Raw genomic sequence first — 25,518 nt, 5'->3', positions numbered from 1 at the left:
ACAGAGCAATGGATAAGTCTATTAATTATGTGAAAATTAGTTAGTCATTAGTATGATTTTAGTTGAAAAGACACACACACAAACATACACTGCATGTTATATGGTAGTAACAAGTGATCAATAGATATGCGACACATTTGACTCACACCAAAGTCCGATATGATATTATTATTCAAAACGAGTTAAAAAAAAATTCAACTAAATTATACATTTATAACCTATTCACGTATTATTTTAACTTTAAAACCTTATTCAAACAATTAAATTATACCTAAAAAAAATATAGAGAATAACATAATATATAATTAAATAACATAATTTTGATGTAGTGCACATAGTCTGGCTATTAAAACAGGGATGTAAACAGATGCACATTAAAATGACAAATAAGAACTGTTATATAAAGGTTGTTGATGATGAATTTCATGTTCTCTTATGTTGCCCTGCTTTAGAAACCGTTTTTACCTACTTATTACCATGTAAATCCAACTTATTTAACATTTATGTCTCTTTAATGACAGTGTTCTTCATTTCGCTATATATAAACATCTTTATTATTCGTTTCAACTTGCATTCCTGCAATTTCAAATTGGACTTTTAAGGCCACGTTCGCCAATTTCAGCGGTTGATTTGAGTCTTCAAGAAAAATTCCGTCAATCATAAATCTCGTCAAAAGAATGTGTAAATTATGTGTAAACAGTTTTAAGAACTACCAGAATTGCACGAAAAATCTCATATTACCTTCAAATATACTTTACATTAGAATTTCACTTTCTTCTATATTATGTCTTTTCTATTGCGTAGTATCAAGAAAAGACGAGTCGTCGTTTTAACTTTCAACGCGGATAATTCTGTATTCGCATGGATTTCAATGCCAAAATTTCGATGTTAGATTTGAACACCATTTAGATAAGCTAAAACAGTGATCAAACGGATGGCGGACTTAACTTTGACTTTTCTTCTCTAAAATTTGTACAAGATAGCTTGCCACATGGCCCACATAACAATAAAATATGGCTAGCAAATTTAATATGGCTGGATCTCTAATCTCAAACAATAATATAATAAGACTATAAAATAGAAAACTGCCCTCTAGTTCATTTCTAGGTTTATATGGTTTAATCTTTCTCTATAAGATGACCTACAGATATACTTCGTTTAATGATTTTACAAATATGTTAATTGTTTCTATTTTAAAGAAAGACGTTAATCGCCAATTATTTCAGTTATGTTACATGTCTCCTCTGTTAATTTGAAATTTGTAATATTTATATGTGAGCAAGATTCTTCACCTTTCACGTCAGCCTCTCTTAGCATCAATGACAGGAGGAAACCGAGTTGAAAAGACCGGGTTGATTGAGCCCTGGACCTTCAGGTTAGCGAGCAAGCGTCTAACTCACTGAGCAGCCGCGGCTTACGTTTCCTAAGCAGAGCCCCGCTCCCGATTTCCCCCCTCGCAGCCCCGAAAGCAAGTTTTTCGAACAGAAATTGCATAATTGTAGGTTAGAGATTCGGGCAATCTCAGATATCTCGCCCCCTTTGGACATAAACCTGTCTCCGCCCCTGTATCCCGGTGCCAGATGATAGTTGGCTCGAATCCGTTATCATATTATTTAAGAAGTGGAGATTCTGTTGAATGTAGATGAGAATACAGGTAAAGCTGATCGTTGTAGTAATTATGGTATGCTGTTAAAATTAGTTTCTGAGCTTGGCTGAAGTTTTTTGGTGGATGGACGCCATGGATGTAGGTAGCTGGTTACGATTTAAATTCGTTATGCTTCAAAATTAATGTCGATAAAAAAAAGGTTTGATGATCCGATTCTGTACTTCTAAAATATTCCATATTAATTTGAATAATTGGCTGTCTGTCATTGGTTTTGGTGGTTGGAGAAATGGCGTCTGTGATTTGGTTAGTAGACGAGATGATGTCAACGGATCTTCAGGGTCTCGTGGAGAAAAATAGGATGGTGAAGATGGAGGTTCTGCAAGAAGAAGGAATATAGTGGTGACCTCTATGGGCGAACAGGGACATGTTTGCTATCCGTTAGATCAACCGTACGTTAGTCTCAGAAACTGGAATTTTTTTTTAGCTAAGCAAATCAGTAATAGTGTTCACAGCTTAGAAAGTTAAAAAGACGACTCGTCTTTTCTTGTGACTTTGCCATGTAGAAAAGACATACATAGTATAAAAGGGAAGCTCTGAAAACAGTATTGGTTTTTAAATAAAGTGCAAATAGTATAAACGTTGTAAGAAAAGTCTTTCTGTTGAATGGATTGCTGACATGAAACGAGTAACGCACAAACCATGTACCAAAACTAATTTGATTAGAGTTTGAGGTTCAAGTTGGTGTGTCACGATTTCATTACGTAAAGGTGACTTCAACAACCAGTTGTTTATATAGAGTTATGCTGAATGAAAACCAAACGTCTTTTCTTTTATTTTCTTCATGCTTGAGGTGGTTGTCCTTTCAATTTTGACCTTTCAAGGTGTATTGTGTACATTTTCCATTATGATACGATAAAACGGGAATATTATAGACAACTAACTATTGTTATAATTGGACGCTGATTTTGACACCTTAAGGTATCAATAATTTTATTGTTTCTGTGACCATAAATATTTTCCTTTGGGTGGAAAACGATCTCTATAACATCGACAGTTCAATCTCAACATCTACCCAGTACAGCAATCGACGAGAGAGCACGTGTTAGTCTTTAAAATATCACGTTAGTTCATTGTAATATTTTAACTTCTGTAGAGTAAACAAAGTGTAGGTATTGTGTTGTGTAATTGTGGAAACAGGTGTTTTATACGCCAGGGATTTGTGTCTTATGATTTTTGCTTGTGCTATTTTTTTGGGAGGGAATTGTTGTCATATTAATGTAGAATATCTGGAAGGGATATGAGGGATGTCATTGTGAAATAGTTATGGAAACATCTCATCTTGTTGTGTCAGTTGGATCTTCTGATGAAGTTAAGTAATGAATTGTGTAGAAAAGTAATTGCAGTTGATCATATTTTGTCAGATGCAAAAAGAGAAGTCACTGGTTAGTTGAGTTTTCAGTTAAAATATTTTGGCAATAATAACTTATTCTAAATTTCATATAGTTATTATATGACTGCAAGGTGTTCATTGATAAAGGTTCCGGGTTCTAGTTTCCTCCGTATTCTCTACATTGCTTGTCTTGCAGAACATTTCCATGCTGTATTTCGATATTGCATATTGATTAAAGATTTTTCGAGAGTTTGTCGAATGTAGACCAACCTCATTCCAAATGTTTTAACTCATCAAAGTGTTATGCATGCTATGTGTATATAGTGCATCATTAAGTGTAACGTCTTTATGTGTGTCGCCCAATCTATTTTTATACGAATCTGGGAGTTTTATTGTTGGCATTTGACATTATTGACGTCAATCTTTCAGGAACTCGGAAATTTAAAAATTAACTGCTAATCGTTTTTTTCCGGTGAAAGAAGTACATTAATTTAAAGATGTGGTTTTAACTCAATTTATAACTTTTAATTTTCATCATATTTCACTTTTTCACATATTGTTTTCTAATTGTCTATCTCAGTTTAGGTTGAATGTGATAATAATGGCATGGAAGTTTAGTTTAGTTATTGACCTTGGCTAAACAAAACCGTTTCAAATTTGTCTCGTAGACCCGATAGAGGCTATGTTTTCTATCCGATTTTGATCAGTTTTTATACGCCCACATGTAAATATGGACGTATATTGCCGTTTCCCTGTTCGTCCGTCGGTCCGTTCACATTTCCTGTTGGTACGATAGAGGTTTATATTTTGATAAAATCTCAGTCAAGTTCGAATTTGGTAATAATCGGATGAACAGTGAAAGAGTCAAGTGAAAACGCGTCAAATTTGACATGTATGCACGATAGAGACTACAGTTTTTATCAGATCCTGTAAAACGTCACTAAAGATTTTGTTATCATTTCTGACAGCTGGTAGTGGTCGTATGTTACCTTGCCTGGCAAGCTATCTCTAGTTTTGCCAAAATTCTCCATATTGAACGGAAAAGTAGTTAAATTTACTACCCTTTACATTGTAAAACCCCCATCAGAATTGGCGTGTGAACGTGATGAAAGAAAGAATACTATATTTCACCTTGATCTTAATGTTAATAACTGAAATTTCGAAGCCTTCAACATTGGCGTTCAAACTATAGTTTGGAACAGATTTGGTATAATACGGTACAAGTTCTGTATCAGTCTATAAGATGTCTTCCACAAGATAGGAGCTATCATGAAATCCACTGTGGTATGAATTGGTGATTTATTTCCCTGTTCACGGTTGTCCTATCCTCTTTATATAGTTATTCTGCTAGCTGTAATTCAGTTCACAATGATTTTTGATTAAGGTAGAAATGCTAGGAACAATTCTGTAAAATTGAGATGAAATTTGTTGTGGTAATCGTAAATTATGCTCTTTACTGAACATCCTCTTTATAGCTGAAGTTTTTTATATTACCTATCACTTGCTATATTTGTTATATTTCTATTGTATTATTTTTAATATTATTTTGTGTTGGATCAAAAGATATTTTTATCTGAGTTTGTGAAAGACTTTAGAATTATAATAAGTTGTTGACACTTTTGGTCTATTTCTTTGAAATCAGTGTGAATCCGGGAAGTAAGCTTATCATTTCTCATATTTATTTGTTGGTGATTTTTTTCTTTTTTTGTTAACATATCACGTGATTTCATTTCGACTGTGCAGGACTAAAATAAATAAAATAAAAATGTTTTGTGTCTGCAATTAGATTAAACTAATAATCAACTTGTAATTTTAAATCTGGTGGTTCTTCGAAGATCTGTTGGTGAAGGTGCCATACCTTCTCTCTGATTTCCATTCACATAATCCTACACACTAAAGTATTCAGCTTACTATTTCTTTAATTTGAATATGTTCGAGTTTGGTTTTCAAGTTTTGTTGATATTTGAATATGTTTGAAATCATCAAGATGGTATATGATGGACGAGTTTGATTTTTTTCTAATGTAGATTTAATACTGGACAATCAGCACAGATTTACGTCGTGTTTTCAATCTGAATTATGGATAAAGATTCCGACAAGAAATCTGGAGTGATAAACGAAGCTTATCTCAAAGAAGAGAAGACATCACCAAAAGGACATAACGTAAAGCCTGAAAACGTGAAGGTCTCCTTATCCTGGGAACCATCAGAAAACAGTGGAGTAGTTGACGACGGGCAAAATGGAATCTACAGAAAATTACCAGATTCTGTCATTGATTCTAATACAGTATTATCAACGTGTAACTCTAAGAACGCTGACGGTAAGTTGGTGTTTAATATTCAGGTAGTAAAACTACAGGTTTTTAGACAATAAGATAATCAAATTGTGCTCCACAGTCTAAAAAAGGTCAATTAGATGACATTTTCTTTTTTTCTTCGTTTTCTTCTCTTTTTGGTCATTGTAATCTAACAAGTTTTCTTCCACAGTCCTATTCTAATGACGTTATTTCATTCAAAGCGTATAATGTAGGACACGTTTTAGTCGTATGATATATATTCAAACTGCTTAGTCGGCTAACTAACTGCTGAACCCTGGACGTTTACCACATTCCGTTTATAATATAACTTTAGGAATAAACTTATTTGGGGAATATTTTTTTTTATATCTTCTTGACATTTTTGTCTGCATCTCGCCTCAACTTGACCTATTTAGCACGTGCAGCGAATGATAAACTCCAGGTGGTATCCAATTTAGACGCATGTGACACCTCGCAGAAGTTTCATACTCTAAAATTAATCAGTCGACTTCTGTCAAACCTGCTCTTCTACTTCAGTTGAAAATTCATGACAGTGGTTGCTACAAGTCAGCAGTGACTGACGACAGCGGCTGAGTTGGCGGTGTACAGGTCTAGGAGGATCCCGTTTATTGTTAACAATGTCGAAATGTGTGATAGTGAAACCAAACGTAGCGAAATATGACAGCACCTTTGGGTTTACTATCCCAATGCCCTACATCGTGTACAAACATGACCTTTGATTGATTTAACTTAAAGATAAACGTCATTAGATTGCGACTATGGTATAGACATGTTAGATTGAAATGGAGACGAAGAAATCATAAAAAGCAAAACCAAACCAGCTTCCATATAGGCTTTTTCATTGTAGACCGAAACATTTGGCTCTGATATCTATTTGGAAAGATGTCAGCTGGTGTAGAGACAGAAATAATAAGCCCTGTTAAATGGGGACATTCCGCATCTCCGTAGTTGCGGGGGTTTTAAACCTATTTAGATACCTCGGATCTGAAAAACCCATGTTTATTTGGAAAATGAATATTTTTGCACTTTCATACTATCATTGTCTCTCTACTCAATTTATGACATGTCTCCTTTTCAATAAAAGTTCAAAGGTCACAGAGTCATGTCATACTAACAAAACGAAAGTTACGGTGATGCCCAACACTAATCATCTTAAAATAATTCTGTATTATGTTAGAGAAAACGCATTTTTGGAGGTGTGGAAAATCCCCATTTAACAGGGTCTTTTTCTTCTGACTCTACTGCAGCTGACAACTGTCAAAATATCCATCTGGAATAGAGGTAGATGTTTCGGACTAATTTCATTGTATGTAATAATCTTGAAAGTAAACTCTTTCAAATTGCATAATATGCTAGATTTAAGCCTTTTATTTTCAAAAACTGTTCTCCTTGACAAGACCCTCCCTCTTTTTTTTCTTTTATGTGGATTCGCAAAAAAATAGGCGGTGTCCCCTCGAACATGGCGTTTATGAATCAATACTATTAACGTATAGGTTATGTTAAAGTAAATGTTTTTGTCAGTATTTCTAGATCTCCAATGAAAGCATGTTGTTTACAGTGTTAACATTGATAACTTGGTGAATCTCTATAACTACAATACACCTTCATTCAATGGTTTTGTTAAACATTTTTAAAACGTGTTATTATAATTCTTAAAAAATGCACATTCTTTTTGAAAATATGAATAATTTTATCGCTGTTTACAATGTGGTGTGAGTTATAGTATGTTTGGCTGATATATCAAAATACCTCCCAAAAAATATGCTAATTTCAAAGTCAAACTATTCGTTTATATCATTTTAAAGGGCTATTGACTGATACACCAGATAAAGTATCTGGAAAGTATCTGAGGATGGCAAAATGAGAGGTGTCTCTTCGAGGCAAGGAGAGCTATCGGAGGTATCCAGAAGCCAACCTATTTCAGATGGCCCGAGATTAAATTTAGGCATTAAGAATTCCTAATTTTCACTTCAAAATTTTCCTGTGGGAGTAGGTGGGCGTGGGGCCTACATAATGTCAAAACCCCTAAATACACCAATGTAATATGCGCGCTTATAAATCAGTGTGAAGTTGTATAAACTCCACATAGACGCTTATTCCTTGATTTCAATTAAAGGGAAATAACTCTAGAAAAGGTATATTTGCGAGTGACCGGTGGATCCTTTCTCTGAAATATTTTTTGAATTAAAAAGTTGTATTATTGAGTAAAGTTGTGTTACACTCAGGGACGATACGCACCTAAAGATCTGTTATAAAATTGTTCTGTGCTACAAACACTCATGCCAAATGTTTCAGCAAAATCTGTCAGGAATTGTGCTTTTTATAGAACCACGGCAATAACTCATACTCAATTTTTTTAGATTTTTTTATTTCAATAGTTTCGTCAAAATCTGTCAAGAATTGTTCTTTCCTGGGTGTTTACGAGCGATTGTGGACCCCATTTCATATGGACGTATAAAAAATGTGGAAGAAAACTATAAACAATTCTCTTTTATATGTGACATTATTCGTGCACATACAGACGAGCAGTCCACTTTGTCTTGTTAAAAAAGTTAATGAGATGTTGACGGCTCTGAGATGATTGAATCACCACACTTCCTGTTTCCATCCTATGATCGCTCGACAGAATCTAATAAACGTATATAGGCCTATGTCACAACACTATGAAACTTGCTCATATAGGAGACGGTATTGCCTTGCATGCCTTCATAAACAACAGGTGTCTATCTTATTGTAGAAATTAATGTCACTCTTGTTTTTCTCCGTAAAGGAACATGCATATAAATATCACATGACCGTTGCCATTTCAAGTAACAAGGCACAACCACTTTGACTTAAAGGGACAGATGCTCAAAATTTGGGGGATTGATTTGTATGTAAATAGTCTTCAGATGTATTAGAAATGTACGTAAAGCGTAAAATTCCTTCAAAAATATATAAAACTAGGAATTTATTTTCCTATTTCTATAAATATCTTTTCTATCTGTGGCAGTGTCTCAAGAAAAGACGATTCGCCTTTTTAACTTTCAAACATGGATAATTCATATCATAACTAAATTTATCTTTGCCATTCCTCTTTCAGAATACATGTATGCTTATTAATTAACGCTATATTATTCCTTTAGTAGGCCTATAATAGATTAAAAGGTTTCAGCACTCAACAACAGGGTTATGAGCACTAAAATATGACTTGCTTGAACTAGTTTTAAACTAGTATTCTTTTTAACAAAACACAACGTTTATATTGCGAACGTTTGTGAATGCCGTGATTTAATTGGATTGTACGCAAGCGGATACAGCCAATCATTATAGTCCCTGATTACACGCTCAGACAATTTGCCTTTTTTGTCGGGGCCTCTGATTGGCTGTATTCGCTAGCGTACAATCCAATTAAATCACTACATTCACAAAATTCCTTGACACAAATCGGGTGACCATTGCAGCCTATTGGGTAGAGCCACTTGCTTTCGATGAACTCGCAGTAGAAGTGACGGAAGACTTGTTGCTCTCAGTTAGCACTTAGCTCAAACCGATCACTACTGTTAAGTCTGTAATCTTACATTGTCTGGTCGATGTTTGGCTCTAATGAACACAATGCTACTCGGGGGATTTATTGTACGCAAAGTTTCGACACTTTACATTGTCATCATTAGGTGAAAACTAACATTGTGTTCAACTAATTAAACTATTGTTGATTAATAAATTGATTAATAGTTTTTTTCTCTTACACTATATTATTTTAATAACATGAAGAAATGACGGGTAGTGATTGATTTAGATTGTTCAGTGTGATTTATATAACAATCACCGTTCAATCAGCCTCAGGGTTTTAGCCTTATTCAATCCGAGACGTCTATTAACTTTTTTTTCCCCGGATCCATTTTCTTTTCAGTTTTTTACCCTGGATTCATTTTTAGCATTTTAGTTTTTATAACTATTGAATCAAATTTGATGTGATTGCTAAACTGCTTGTGGTCTAGGCTTGTAATTTCTCGTAATCAAACCAAAAGACCACGAACTGGAATTCCGTATGTATCAGGATTGTTTTCGATCCGCTCACATCATTGTTTCTCGTCTCGCATTCTTACAATTTATATTTCTTGTACCTTAATACTAGGCCTACTTCCTCCAACTATTGGATAAATAAAAAAAATAACTCCAATTTTCAATCGAAAAAGAAATCAAATGCCCCCACTGGTGCGGCTTCTGGTGAGTACAAGTGCTCTATGTTTGCGACGATGTTTCCGGTCGACGCTCAATACTTGGTGTCATTTGATTGTCCAGAACAAGTTCCTTTCTGGAATGATTTGATTGTGAATGGTTGGTATTGTCTATATTTTTCCAATAACCAATATACTTCAAGACACCTTTCGTGCAATGGTTCGATCATACGGTGACGTTCTTAAGGTGTAGTTTATATACTTAACGTATCGAATTTATCCTTTATTGATAGGTCGTTTGGAGTATTTGAACAGAATGCAAACTTCAAAATCGTTTTGTTTACATGCATGTAAAAGTCTAATATTTTAAGCAGCAATATGCCCAGTTTTTTTTTTAATCGAATAAAATCTCGGATGAATTCTATATTTTTAAGTTTTCGCTGAATATATTTTGAGTTATTGCGCTTTACTTATCCATAATGTCGAAATTGACTGGTGAATGCTATAGAGGATCAAATTTTGCTAAAAGTTTTGTATGCATACTATGATGCATTTTGGTTTTTCTCAATCGTTAATCGTTAATTTTCGATGCATGGTTTATGGCTTATTGCCCTTGACATCACATTTGTCTTGTGATCTCGATAGATTTTCATCTTGAAGATGATATTATTGAATCACGTCCGCGAAAGTTACCAAGCTCGATTTCCACAAGTTTTCTTAATCCGGTCAAAAAAGAAAATCCCCAAAACTTAAAAACTATCTTAATACGATTATTGTCTGTCTATATTGATTCAAAATAGGTATGGGTTTATAGGGACAGGTGGACCATTTTTTGGACCAATCATACCTCAGGCTCAGAAACTGGAATTCTTTACCTGCGCTAATCAGTAATAGTGTTCACAGCACACCATCGAAATTGGATCCTTCAAATCCATGTGTGTCCAGAATTATCTGCGTTTGAATGTTAAAATAATGACTCGTCATTTTAAGATACACTGTGATATGGAGAAAAGACATATATAGAAATAGTGAAGTATTTTTAAAGGAAGGAATATATTTTGTGCTTTTCGTACATTTCTAGTATTTCTGAAGACTATTTACATATATTCAAGACTCAAATCAACCTCCCAAAATGGCGCATCCGTCCCTTTAAGGACCTGATTCTAGAATATGCGGTGCATATGAAATACAAATCAAATTATCGAGAATGATTTATTGAATTGAGTCCACTTGAATTGTTTGCGGTGAGAAGAGAAACAATAGGAGGTGTAAAGATTTAATTTAGGAACATAAATCGTACTAGTCCCCTCCCCCCGGCACGTAAATCTCACTAGTCCCCTCCCCAAGCACGTCCTATTACATGTTTATTATGACGAGAAGTGAGATATGACAATACTTTATTATTTCACCAGGTAATTAATCTTCAAAACAGACACTTTATTCTCAACTTCAACGTTTTTCATTTAATATCCTCCAACGCTTCATTTCTGTCATTGTAATATCATGAACTCAAAGTATAAACGTCAAACTGGTAAGAAATATTTATAATATTATGTTGTTTTTTCCAATTTAATTATTTTGGTTTACCTAATTGTGACTAGAATTTTATATTTTATAATTTTTCATTTGCATCGTTAATTTTTATTTTGCATTGTTTGACTTCTCAAACTTTAGAAGTAATCTTATTTCGTAGCATGTTTCATCTTCATAATGTCAAGGCATTGCCAACTTCGTCTTAGAACACCTTTCTTGTATGACGGAATGTATATAGCGATTTGATTGGATTGTTCGTTAGCGAATACAGCCAATCAGAGCCCTCGACAGATTCAGCAGCATGTTGTCGAACTGAACTTGTCTGGGAGCGCCTTATACAGGACCGGATTTGTGTTGTCCATGTCTGTTGCGGCCATGTTGCGCTCCGTGTTACCGAAAATGTTGTCAGTGTGTAGCCTGTAGTCAGTAGCCTGTAGTCAGTGGCCTGTAGTCAGTAGCCTGTAGACATTAGCTTGTAGTCAGTAGCCCGTAGTCAGTATAGCCTGAAGCCAGTAGCCTGTAGCCTGAAGTCAGTAGCCTGTAGACAGTAGCATGTAGACAGTAGCCAGTAGTCAGTAGCCTGTAGTCGGTAGCCTGTAGTCGGTGGCCTGTAGTCAGTAGCCTGTAGACAGTACTTGAGCAAACTGTACTACATAGTAGGCCTAGGCATAGTATAGGTCTAGCCCACAGCTAGCCTACTATTATTGACATATGGGTTCCAAAAACTGTTTTCTAGAAATTAAGGCCATGATAAACCTGTTTTTATTCCTTACTCCTATTATAAATATTTTGATTTGCTAATACCACATATGCATCTTATACTATAATCACAAAAAATCAGGGCTGTATATGGGGGCTTCCCCAGTTTTCTGATAATGACTATTTTAATACACAATACGTCACCAGTAGACATATGACGTATTTCCCTTTTAGGGTGTTAAACTAAAAGTTTATTTACTTCCAAGTTTTCTTGTCGTCAAAACATTTGTTGACTGAAAACATGTAGGAATGCAGTAGAAAATGAATGAATCTATGATTTCAGGATCATTATGAATCCAGGTAGTTTTAATTGTTTGATAAATCCACAATTTACACTCAATTCATACTTCTATCGACATTATATTGTTATCTCCTCATTCGATATCACACGTTAGCGAAACAGTAATACGGTAAAACCCCTGTATTAAGGCCAATAGTAAATATGTAAAAAGTTTAAGTAAAATTATTATACGAGTTACTGGTTCAATAGGTGGGCGTACTCAAATTGTTATATGAAGTTTAAATTTTCAAAGAATGAAAACCACATATAGTGGTAAAAAAAATAATAAAAAAGATTTTAACAAAATATGCCTACAAATAGTTTTTGCTTTTTTTTCTCGAAAAGTAATTTCGTTATACGAGGCTGCAAGCGGTCACCCACGATATAACAGATAACACTGTTACACAATTTACTTGTGCATAGATAAATACAGGCCTATAAGGCTATAACCTTACAGAACACTTTGCTGCATTGACCTACTTTTTAAATTATTTTAACTCTCTAGATGTCAAGACCTTCTCAAAGCTATTTGTCTATACTTTAGATATGAAAGAAAACTTAAGATTTATTGAAAGTATTTTATTCTCTTTGATATTTTATTTGAAAGACTTCAAGTTGATTGTTTGTGACTACTCCACCAAAGATTTGAAGTGAAATATTTGCATTTCCACTTGTAAGTTAAATCAAGCCTCTTTACTTATTACTTATTGCCTGAGCATTCCTAAATAATTAGTACAAAGTTGCAAGCTTCACTCCCAAAATGTATCTATGTAGATTCAGAAGAATTTGGCCCAAAATTTCAGATGTTCTGCACCTCCAAAGTAAGCCAATTGATGACATCTCTCTTTATATATTATGTAGATTTGAGAATATGAGAATTTGACACTGATATTGCGCTCTCTTTAAGGTATGGTTTGACATTTTTCAGAGTCTAATTTTGGTAAATAGTCTCTAGAAGAACTACAACTGTGTGACAGTGCCATAATCTCTTCAATTTTTTTCATATCTTTTCTATACATGGCACAGTATCTAAAAGTTGTCCTTTTTATAGGTCCACATGAAATATGGGTAGTTCTGTACACACATGAATTTGAAGGTTCAAAAATTGACCATGTCCCTTTAAGATTGACCTCCATGATTTGCAACACCATGAACTGTGGTCAAATAAGAAAAAGTATTAAAAAAAATAATAAAAATTTGTGATGGTTTAGTAAGACAGGATACGATTATGAAAATGAAATGAATGGAATTTTATGTCCTTCTCTTTTGCATCTTATTGGGCTGATGAAGACCAACAACACCATACTTTCCAACTGTCAAGGGATCTTTATGATACACAGCCTGTAGCACACGGGGCCTTGGTTTATTGTCCCATCCGAACGACTAGACGCTTTTTCCATGTCAGCCCCTCATACCTGCCACTGACGAGGAAAAGGAATTATCTTGATCTATGCTGGGATTGAACCGTGGACTTTCTGCCACCGCGGCTCCCACATAGGATATTAAAATAGGTCAGCTGCATCAAAACCTTGAACTATACTACTGAAAACATGACTTTCTGTCACTTGCAAGTTTTTTTCTGTTGCCCTAAAAGAGATCTGACAAATATGATCAGTTTGATGTCTGTCAGAAATTTGGATAAAAATGTGATTTATAAGGAAATATGACATAGATTAATAAGAGAGAGATTGATGGATTTACTTAATGATAGCAAAGTGATAAAAATCTGATAAACCCCAAAGATTGATAACGTGATATATACAGTTAAACCCTTGTAATGAGGTCATTTTCTGCCATAAAAATATATAAAATATAGCTTGGATTGAATAGGCAGTGAGATTTTTCAAGAAATTTTAATTTAGCAAACTAAACTTGTCAAACTTCAGCGTGATTTCTTATTTAAAATATCTCAAAACCTGTTGTACATGACAGTGGACCTGATTTATGATGTAGGTTTCATCAATTCAGTTAGTTTACATGTGTCATAATTGGCTAAATTCACTCTCTTTTTGGTTATATTTTATTAGATTACACTTCCAATGATGTTTTCTTTTTCTGATTCTCTAAACTTATAAATGATTGTCCAACGTATTCAGAAAATGAAGTTGGTTACAACAGCAGCTTTAATGCAATTTTTTAATTTTAATCTTCTGATTTGAAAACACTTTGATATTTTAATATTTGATAAAGTCTGATATATATTTTTAATTTTATACTTTTATTTTTTATCTGAAACCAGATATCTGGCAGATAAAGTTTTGCATGCATTCTGCTCCCCTCTATGTGACCAGCTTTAAAAGGCTTTACCGTAAGTTATGCTTACAATGGTAAAGACTTATATACGGGTTATAAGAACCTATTATCTATAGATAGTAATAGTATTATATAGTTACTTGGTGGTTAATATTATATACTCACTTATTGACAAGACTACCTGTAGAAGGTAAGATCAAGTCCTAATTTTGTAAGTCATGAATGATATTGATGTGCAAGATTTAACAAAAATTACACTAGAGAAATTTATAGTTTCTATTTGCATCATTTTTATTTTCCATTCCACCAAGTCAGTGATAACTGAAATATCAATAAAAAAAATCAAAATACTGCAAATGATATGATATATTTTATATTAGAAAGTGGACAGATACAGCAATTGCATTGTGAATGTGATAAAGGTACAGGTGATCTAAATTTGATGAAACAATGTATGCATATGTAAATTAATGATGTCTTAGATTATATTTATATTTATATTTGTAAAATTCAGTATAATATATATTTAGGTAGTTGAGGTTTAGAAAACTGGAGAAAAGAAAGACCATCTTTAAATAATTTTTATCAAGAAGTAGATCATGTTTCTAATCAACTATACTACTTGGTAATTTGTTAGTGAAGATTTGTATCATATTATTGAGATGTTACTTGGCATGTATCAATGAATAGTTCAGAATGAAATTTGAAACTACAAGAGCGCTGCAGTTATTTGAAGTACATCCTATGTGTATTTAAACATCATACAGGCTGCAGTTTTTGTAATATTTTGATGAAACTTGTATATATTGAAATCTTGATTAAGTTTGAATTTGGTAATAATGAGATACATGGTTTTTGACTTATGGCCCTTGATTTAGTTAAATTGTATCAGATTTGATTTGAAGACACAGTTTTTTATGTTATCTTAAGTCATGTGTACTTCAAACTAGAAATTTCACTGTCTATTCCTATATATGTGTTTTCTATATATGACATAGTCTCACTAAAATTCGAGTCAAATTTTTAACTTTCAAACATGAATAATTATGGATACACATGGATTTGAAGGCTCAAATTTTGAACATGGACACACAAGTTTCACTCAAGATTCGAGTCGGTGACAAAATAGTCGACCAAGACTGTTGGTCTGCCTGTACCAAGATATATCAGAGCAAATAGTTTTTATTACACCTCTTTTTACAGGTAAATACTTGAAATTCTCTGAAAATTCTTACACAAAAAATTCAGAAGTCAAATGTGACATTAATTGATGACATAATACAAGAATGTTATATAATATATAAAGACATGCAGTGGAGAAGATAAACTCATAGGATATACAAGTAGTTTATTCACTGTCACAGATTGATAGGCTATTATTTCAGAAGAATCAACAGATTTATTAGTTTGATGTATTATGATCAATTTTGAAAATATCGTTGTAAAAATATTCACAGTAATAAGTTATTGCGTAACTTTAAATTTCAATTATTTTTTTAAGGAGGATGTACCCATAAGAATGTTTTGTGGTTAACTATAAATTATATTTTATTTTATGTTCTCAACTCATTTGTATCTTGTAATATATTAATTGTGACACTTATTTCAGACTGTGAGATGTTACGTCCTTTATATAGTCGTAGGTCATTTCATTCATACTGAAGGTTATTTTAATGGAATTTGGTACTTTTGGTTCTTTCAGAAGTACAGTGTGGTGCAATTTTAAAGTTTTGAATTCTTTTTTGTGTGACTATGTTAGAAAATCTTTGAGATTTAATCTTAAGAATAAGCAAATTGTATTTATTTCCTCTTAAAGGGATTGTAAAGAGGTTTTCTAAAAAATTATATGTGATAGCACCATTCCAATTTTCAGTCAGACGTCTGTGGGTCAAGTAATTCCACAAAAACTAAGTGTTTATGACTTAGCTATCGCCAAATTTCTAAATATTATAAGCTCGTGGCGTCGTATATATTGTTTGGCATTGCTCTAAATACAGGAACCAGTGATAACTGAAATAAAATTGAAATGATGCAAATAGAAAATATAAACGACCCTAAAACATTGGAGTAAGGTTTCCGTCACATGTCAGTAAACATGTCAGACCCGTCTTGAAACATTAGAAAGATATAAAACCTCTTTACAATCTCTTAACTTAAGTTGATACTGCAATTTCTGGCGCTCAGGGTTTGAAACAAGAATAAAATTTCTCCAAGATAAAGTTATTGAATTTGTTAAATCTTATCATCTTCACTTGAGAGTCTTCAGGAAAGTGATGCCAAAATATTCAAAATGTTTCTATTTTGTATTCAGTCTAATAACAACTATATTTTTATCTCTCAACTGAAACTCCATTTAGATAAAACTTGTAATTTTAAGTGTCAATTTTGCATTTTAAATTCATTTTTCTATATTTATGAAATAACTGACATAAAAAAGGGTGGAATCTGAATTTTGATGCATGTGTTATCATATTTTTACTATATAATTGTATATTAGGTTTAACTTCTACAGTCAATATGTAGTAGTAATATTTCTATAAACATGTAACATTTGGATTATGATAGATCTAAGATTAATTAGAAGTGGTGTTCATTATTATTATTATTATTATTATGGGGACATATGGTAAATTTGTAGTTAATCTAGACATATTTTCAAATTGACAGTAAGAACATAAAGTTGAAATGATTTTAATAATTTTTACAGTTTAATAATATTTACAATGAGAACATGAAGTGATTTTAATAATATTTACAATGAGAACATGAAGTGATTTTTATAATATTTACAATGAGAACATGAAGTGATTTTAATAATATTTACAGCAAGAACATGAAGTGATTTTAATAATATTTACAACGAGAACATGAAGTGATTTTAATAATATTTACAATGAGAACATGAAGTGATGTTAATAATATTTACAGCACGAACATGATGTGATTTTAATAATATGTACAATGAAAACATGAAGTGATGTTAATAATATTTACAATGAGAACATGAAGTGATGTTAATAATATTTACAATGAGAACATGAAGTGATGTTAATAATATTTACAGCAAGAACATGATGTGATTTTAATAATATTTACAATGAAAACATGAAGTGATTTTGATAATATTTACAGCAAGAACATGAAGTGATTTTAATAATATTTACAGCAAGAACATGAAGTGATTTTAATAATATTTACAATGAGAACATGAAGTGATTTTAATGATATTTACAGCAAGAACATGAAGTGATTTTAATAATATTTACAATGAGAACATGAAGTGATTTTGATAATATTTACAATGAGTACATGAAGTGATTTTAATAATATTTACAGCAAGAACATGATGTGATTTTAATAATATTTTACAATGAAAACATGAAGTGATTTTGATAATATTTACAGCAAGAACATGAAGTGATTTTAATAATATTTACAGCAAGAACATGAAGTGATTTTAATAATATTTACAATGAGAACATGAAGTGATTTTAATAATATTTACAGCAAGAACATGAAGTGATTTTGATAATATTTACAGCAAGAACATGAAGTGATTTTAATAATATTTACAATGAGAACATGAAGTGATTTTAATAATATTTACAGCAAGAACATGAAGTGATTTTAATAATATTTACAATGAGAACATGAAGTGATTTTGATAATATTTACAGCAAGAACATGAAGTGATTTTGATAATATTTACAGCAAGAACATGAAGTGATTTTGATAATATTTACAGCAAGAACATGATGTGATTTTAATAATATTTACAGCAAGAACATGAAGTGATTTTGATAATATTTACAATGAGAACATGATGAATGATATCATATCTATTTAGAACTATAATTTGTATATTTCATAACAAATATTATTTCTGTATGTTTCAGGTGTTAAAAAGAGGATGAATGAAAGTGAAGATGTGGAAATACGAAATGCTTTAATCAATGAAGAAAGAGTAGTAGTGGAACGCCCTGTATATACGCAACTAGAGTTTGATAAAGGATTTACCAGCATTCAACGCCCTGCTAAAACACCAAAAGTATGGGCCAAGAAGAAAGTTTCAAAGTTCGAATGTTCGGGAAAATGTGTTGGAAAATTTATAACTCAAGTTTTTCCATTTCTGTCACTATTAAAAGGATATAGCATTCGGAATGACTTTCCTGCGGATATTATTGCTGGACTGACTGTTGGTATTATGCATATCCCACAAGGTAAGGCCACCGCTTATTGTAAAATATTGATTGCCAACAATAACTCACTCTGATAGAACTGCTTCTGAAACGTCTGAAATTCCGTTGACCTTGATAAGGTTATATAATGAAAAACTTTATTTGGGCGACGTTTCGACCAGTGTTCTCTGGTCTTTATCAAGCAATGAATAGATAAGGTTATCCTTTGCCAAATGACCTCGCAAATTAATTACTTTTAAATTGCCCTTTAAAGCGTGGTATCAGGTGTCTAAGAGAGTAAGCAAACTCTGATGTCTGGCATAACACCAACCAATGCTGTTTGATGGAAATTTTAAAGATGAACATTATTCAACAATGTAATATATTTCAGGTATGGCATATGGACAGTTATCCACACTTCCTCCAGTGTATGGGCTATATGTTTCATTTTTTCCAGTTTTAGTTTATTTCTTCTTTGGTTCATCAAAGCATGTCTCAGTTGGTAAGTAGATATGTTTACTGTAAGATCATGATAATATTGTCTCAACTAAAATAGAGGATTTATGTTTTCAGTTAGTTTGTCCAAATTTCTTATTTTAATTTGTAGCAGGGTTCTGTAACATAGGTGGTAAGGATGTTGGAATTTTTACACGACATCATTTGCTGAACCTTTGAAATGTTCGTCCTTGGTTTTAATCTACGTCAGACTGTGAAAGTACCGTCCTCTTTCCTCATTATCTTAGTCAATCCAGCTATAAATGGGTGTAGATAATACAGGAAAGATTAATGCTAAGAGGTTTGGCCAAGGACAAGCTGGTAGAAAGAGACCTAGTGAACCTAAGTGGCTATCCTTGTAAAAAATGGGTCTTTGTTTTATTTTTAGATGAAAACATCATCATTGTAATGTGACATTGTTTCAATTTAGAGAGGTTTGAAAAGTTCTCCATAATTTGATGTATGATTTTTCAGTTATTGCTCTTTGTGCAGAAATCTCCATTTTCCATTTGTGATAACACCTTTAGACACGTTTTTGGCATGAGTTTAACATCTACAGCAATATCACTGAATGAGAGAAGAAAATAAATATATTATATTAAATCTTGTAGGAACATTTGCTGTTGTAAGTTTAATGGTGGGATCTGTGGTAGATAAAGGTCTAGCATCTAAAGGTCTGTCATTAGATAGACCAGCTAGCAGCAACAATGGTACAAGTGACATCTTCAATGTAACCAATACCAATTTATCGCAGACTATAGGAGACTTCACTAGTAACAGTATTGATGATGAGTTACTTCGGACACAGTTAGGTTTTGCCATGGCTGTTACTTTTGCTGTTGGTGCTATTCAGGTAAATTACAGTTATGTATTTTGCCAATATCACACAAAAATGTGGTTTTTAAAATCCCAAGCTTGGCCTTAATAAAGTTTTAATTCATATTACATTCTAATACATGCTAAATAGTGTTTTAGTAGATATTTATATATAACATGATATCTAAAAAATAATAACAGAACCTGGATCATGTTCTTACACAGTGGCTCAGTGAGTTAGATGCTTGCTTGCTAACCTGAAGGTCCAGGATTCAGACCCGGCATAGGTCGAGATAATACCTTCAGATTTTTTAAACCCGGATGGGACAATAAGCTTTGATTCTATAGTTATTTGTTATTATTATTATTTGTTATTATTGTTATTTGTTGTTATTGTTATTTGTTGTTATTGTTATTTTCAGTTATTGATGGGAATGGTTAGATTAGGATTTGTAACTGTCTATCTGTCAGACCCATTAATAAGTGGTTTTACTACTGGTGCTGCTTGCCATGTTTTTACCAGTCAAATTAAACATATCTTTGGTGTAGCCGTCAACAGATATAATGGTCCATTTAAACTCATTTATGTAAGTTTCTTTTAAGACTACTCTCTACCTACGATGTTTACTGAATTGAATTTTGGCCATCATTTCATTATGAATTGAAATATCAATTACAAAATACTACTGAGAGTCTTAGATTTTCTTTGTGTTGATGAAAAAGTTATTATTTATGAACATAATTTTATAGAGGGGAATTTTCAGTCCCAAGAGTAGGTAATTTTCACGTGAATTTTCTGGGAGGGAAGTGTGTCTATTTTAAATATAAAATCACTGAACCTAATATTTTGAATATTTATGAAATGAGAGAAAAAATTCAATTCAAAGCTATTAGAATTCTTAAATTGTCTTTTATTCAATTTTTATTTCAGTCATACAGAGATTTCTTTAAAAACATTCCAACTACAAATTTTGCTGCATTGATTGGGTCAGCAATTTGTATATTAGTCTTAGTATTAGTAAAAGAATTAATCAACAATAACCCTAGAATCAAACCAAAACTTAAAATGCCAGTACCTATTGAACTTATTGTGGTAAGTAATGTCTGATAAAAACTTAGAATGCCTCTTTCTATTGAACCTTTCGTGGCAAGTAATGTCTGATAAAAACTTAAAATGCCTCTTTCTATTGAACCTTTCGTGGTAAGTAATGTCTGATAAAAACTTAGAATGCCTCTTTCTATTGAACCTTTCGTGGTAAGTAATGTCTGATAAAAACTTAAAATGCCTCTTTCTATTGAACCTTTCGTGGCAAAGTAATGTCTGATAAAAACTTAGAATGCCTCTTTCTATTGAACCTTTCGTAACATTAAGTAATGTCTGATAAAAACTTAGAATGCCTCTTTCTATTGAACCTTTCGTGGCAAGTAATGTCTGATAAAAACTTAGAATGCCTCTTTCTATTGAACCTTTCGTGGCAAGTAATGTCTGATAAAAACTTAGAATGCCTCTTTCTATTGAACCTTTCGTGGTAAGTAATGTCTGATAAAAACTTAGAATGCCTCCTTCTATTGAACCTTTCGTGGTAAGTAATGTCTGATAAAAACTTAGAATGCCTCTTTCTATTGAACCTTTCGTGGTAAGTAATGTCTGATAAAAACTTAGAATGCCTCTTTCTATTGAACCTTTCTTGGCAAGTAATGTCTGATAAAAACTTAGAATGCCTCTTTCTATTGAACCTTTCGTAACATTAAGTAATGTCTGATAAAAACTTAAAATGCCTCTTTCTATTGAACCTTTCGTGGCAAGTAATGTCTGATAAAAACTTAAAATGCCTCTTTCTATTGAACCTTTCGTGGTAAGTAATGTCTGATAAAAACTTAGAATGCCTCTTTCTATTGAACCTTTCGTAACATTAAGTAATGTCTGATAAAAACTTAAAATGCCTCTTTCTATTGAACCTTTCGTGGCAAGTAATGTCTGATAAAAACTTAGAATGCCTCTTTCTATTGAACCTTTCTTGGCAAGTAATGTCTGATAAAAACTTAGAATGCCTCTTTCTATTGAACCTTTCGTGGTAAGTAATGTCTGATAAAAACTTAAAATGCCTCTTTCTATTGAACCTTTCGTGGTAAGTAATGTCTGATAAAAACTTAAAATGCCTCTTTCTATTGAACTTTTCGTGGCAAGTAATGTCTGATAAAAACTTAGAATGCCTCTTTCTATTGAACCTTTCGTGGCAAGTAATGTCTGATAAAAACCAACTATAAATTTCTATCTATTGATTGGAGACAATAGTATCTAATTAAGATCGTTGATGAATATTTAAGATATTGAGAGTTTCAATTTGTTTTCAGGTTATTATTGGTACATTAGTATCCGAGTTTTCACGTTTAAATGAGGTTTATGATGTTAATATTGTTGGTGATGTACCAGTAGGGTGAGATATTTTTTGATACACTTCTAATATCACTCCCTTCTATAAACCAGTTACGCCAACTAGCATTTATCTTTTGATAAAGGCTACTGTAGTTTGTCACGTGATAAAATTTTTTTGAATTTGAATATAAGAATTGAACGGTAGTTTCACTTTATGATAAAGTAACATTTTGTTGAAATAATATTTCTATTTAAGATTTCCAGTACCACGAGCCAACCAGTTTATGTATTTACCTGATGTTATATCTGATGCCATTGCCATAGCAATTGTTGCCTTTGTTATTTCTGTTTCTATGGCCAAAATTTTAGCCAAACGTCACGATTATGATATTGATTCAAATCAGGTAGGTTCATACTTTGTCGTTGTTTTAGATTATTTATTCAAACCTCCCTACTTCTTGGTCACTTTAATTCCTCAATTTTGTCAAACGTAATCAATTGAATCCATTGTCTGGTCAGTGATTATTTTCTTAAGGTGAGACGAGCTGTCATGGTTTGAGTTTTTTGTCGCCGATAAGAGTCTTACGTGAAATCTCACATGTGCCCTTGGTTCCATAACAAGATTATCATGTCCCCGACAGAATATATAATATCAAACAAGTTTGAAAATTGTCTCTGATAGTTTTATCGACATGGTAGAAAATGACCGACTGAAGATTTTGCCCGTGCCAGTCAGTGAAACTCTCGACAAGACTTAAGTCAGTGACACAAATCTCTGACCAAGACTGTTTGTGTGCCGACACTCACAAGACAAGACCACCAATTGTGTTGACTTTGTCAGTGATATTGTATTGAGAGTTGCCTCCCTTTATAGATGTCTTTAAATTATCTTTGATACATGATGACAATATAGATATATTTTGATTCAAACTACTTGCCTCACTTTAGGAATTGGTAGCTTATGGTGTTTGTAATATATTTGGTTCATTTTTTTCCTCATTCTGTACGGCAGCCTCTTTATCACGTTCACTGGTACAGGAAGGAGTTGGTGGAAGAACACAAGTAAGTTGTTTGGTTTATCAGAAATTAATGTTGAATGAATTACAATTTGAGTGAAGACAGAAACGATGAAAGAGTAATGTTAATTTAAATTTGATGTATTTTTTTCACCAGGTGTGTGGATTGATATCGAGTACCTTATTAGTAGTTGTTTTATTGGTTATTGGACCATATTTTAAATCTTTACCTAATGTATGTATGAATTTTAAATTTGTCAATATTTTATTCTATAATATTACCTCTAGTACTGATATAGATGGAGTAAAACTGCATTTCTTATGAAACTGAAATTTATTTGCATGCTTGCACTTGTTAATGATGGGTTTCCTCATTTTTTAGCATCAAATTAAGCAAACTATTTGATTAATTGGTGTTTCTAATGAATTATCATGTATTTTTAATCATATCATTATGTTCGTATTGCATGTAAATAAGAGTTATAACCAATCATAAATATCCATGAATGCATAGTCTGACCTTTGACTAATTCTGTACATGTGAGACAAACTGGTCATTGGAACACCTCTACTTTATATTCATATAAGTATTAGCATGTTCATTTTCGTAAATGAAAATAAGGGAACCCATCTTTAAGAGAAAGAAAAGAAAGCTGTGAAATATCACTGCGACTAATTTATGTCAAATCTTTCTGTAAAACAAGAAAATAATCTGTTTACTAAGTAAAACCATCATGTGTATAAAGACCAGAGTAAAGATTTTATAAAGTTATAATTTCAGTGTGTATTGGCCTCTATTATTATTGTGGCTTTAAAGGGAATGTTCAAACAGTTTTTAGAATTAAAAAGATTATGGAGTATTTCAGTCATTGATTTTGTAAGTTGATTATTTTTATCAAATTTATAGTTGAAGGGACAGATGCACCATTTTGGGTGTTGATTTGAGTGTTGAATATATGTAAATAGTCTGCAGAAGAACTAGAAATGTACGAAATTACATAATCCCTTTAAAATACTTCAAATTGGAATTTTAGTCACTATTTCTATATGCTTGAGAAAGTTGACCTACAGAAGCAGGGTGGAATCCACTTCAAGACTGATAGATCTAGCATGTCAGCAAATCTAATAGGTTGTAGCCTATCAAATATGATTATTATTTGGTGGATGAGGACCTAGGAGTTGCCACTGCCTGCCTAAAGTATGTTAGCTATAAGTTTATTGAGATATTTATATATTGTAGGCTGAAACTCTGAGTAATAACATGTTTCAGGTTCAGGTTTCTATTTCTGTATTGTAGGCTGTATGGTTAATGACTTTCCTGGCTACTGTATTATTAGATGTTGATTATGGATTAATGGTTGGTGTAGGATTTGCTCTTTTAACTGTAATTGGTAGATCACAAAGGTATTATTCTTTATCCAGTTATCATAATACTTTATTTTCAAGATTTTCAAATTTTCTTCAAACTTCAGAGGATTGTAAACTCTTTATGTGTATAATGGACACTAATAAGAGTAGAGAATCAATTTTCACCATTTCAATTTTTGTCACATACCTCTGTTTCTTTCAATTCCATTAAAACATAAGTATATTAATATTTTAAAATATTGTAGTGACTTAAAGTTGTCAATTTGTTTTTGAAAAATATTGATAATTTTGGAAGTATTAGGAGAAGTAATGTATTATGTTTTATTTCAGCCCATATACCTGTGTTTTGGGGCAGGTACCAGGTACTGACATCTATCGTGATACTTCAGTCTACAGAGCTGTAAATGAATTAGATTGTATCAAAATATTTAGAATAGACTCAGCTCTATTCTTTGCTAATTCTGAACATTTTAAAACTCAAATTTATAAACAAACTGTGGACCCCAAAATAGTGAAAAAATTGAGAAGAAAGAAGGAAAAATTAATAAGAAAAATTAACAAAGAAGAAAAAAATGATGACAATGGAAACGTAAGTTGATTTTTTTCCATCTGAAGATCAGAACTGGTAGTCAGAAGTGGATTAAGGGAGATAACTGTAACTCTTATCCATAATTCGGTGTATATGGTTTGCTCATCATTTACAATATTCCACTAGCATACCATGATCTGTTTGTTGTTTTATATCTTTAGTTGTTCGTCATTTATAATTCAACTAATCAATTGCTCTGATGTACAAAAATAGATTTTTTTTTAAATATGTGAGGAATTCTGGGATGTACATTGTCAAACATTGACTATGTTGTATTACATTGTAAATCTAATATTGAATATGCTAAGTGAAGCACCTGACCTTTTAGGTTGGTTAGAATATTGGTTCTCTACATGTTGTGGATTCTTATCTTCATCGTCA

At 32.4% G+C, this 25,518-nt stretch overlaps 1 protein-coding gene across 1 annotated transcript; it reads left to right on the top strand.

Annotated features, from left to right (window-relative positions):
• Positions 1-18,208: 18,208 nt before the first annotated feature.
• Positions 18,209-25,146, top strand: LOTGIDRAFT_116526 (hypothetical protein; the record flags this gene model as incomplete). Its single annotated transcript, XM_009055423.1, has 13 exons — positions 18,209-18,518; positions 18,868-18,978; positions 19,583-19,701; positions 19,765-19,824; positions 20,210-20,374; positions 20,719-20,880; positions 22,143-22,225; positions 22,421-22,568; positions 23,113-23,226; positions 23,338-23,415; positions 23,962-24,057; positions 24,478-24,584; positions 24,879-25,146. The coding sequence occupies 13 exons, from the start codon at positions 18,209-18,211 to the stop codon at positions 25,144-25,146; spliced, it is 1,821 nt and encodes a 606-aa protein (XP_009053671.1).
• Positions 25,147-25,518: the final 372 nt, after the last annotated feature.

The sequence above is a fragment of the Lottia gigantea genome (assembly GCF_000327385.1).
Source record: "Lottia gigantea unplaced genomic scaffold LOTGIsca_24, whole genome shotgun sequence".
Classification (NCBI taxonomy): Eukaryota; Metazoa; Mollusca; class Gastropoda; family Lottiidae; genus Lottia; species Lottia gigantea.
This window is presented reverse-complemented; position numbering and strand designations above follow the sequence as displayed.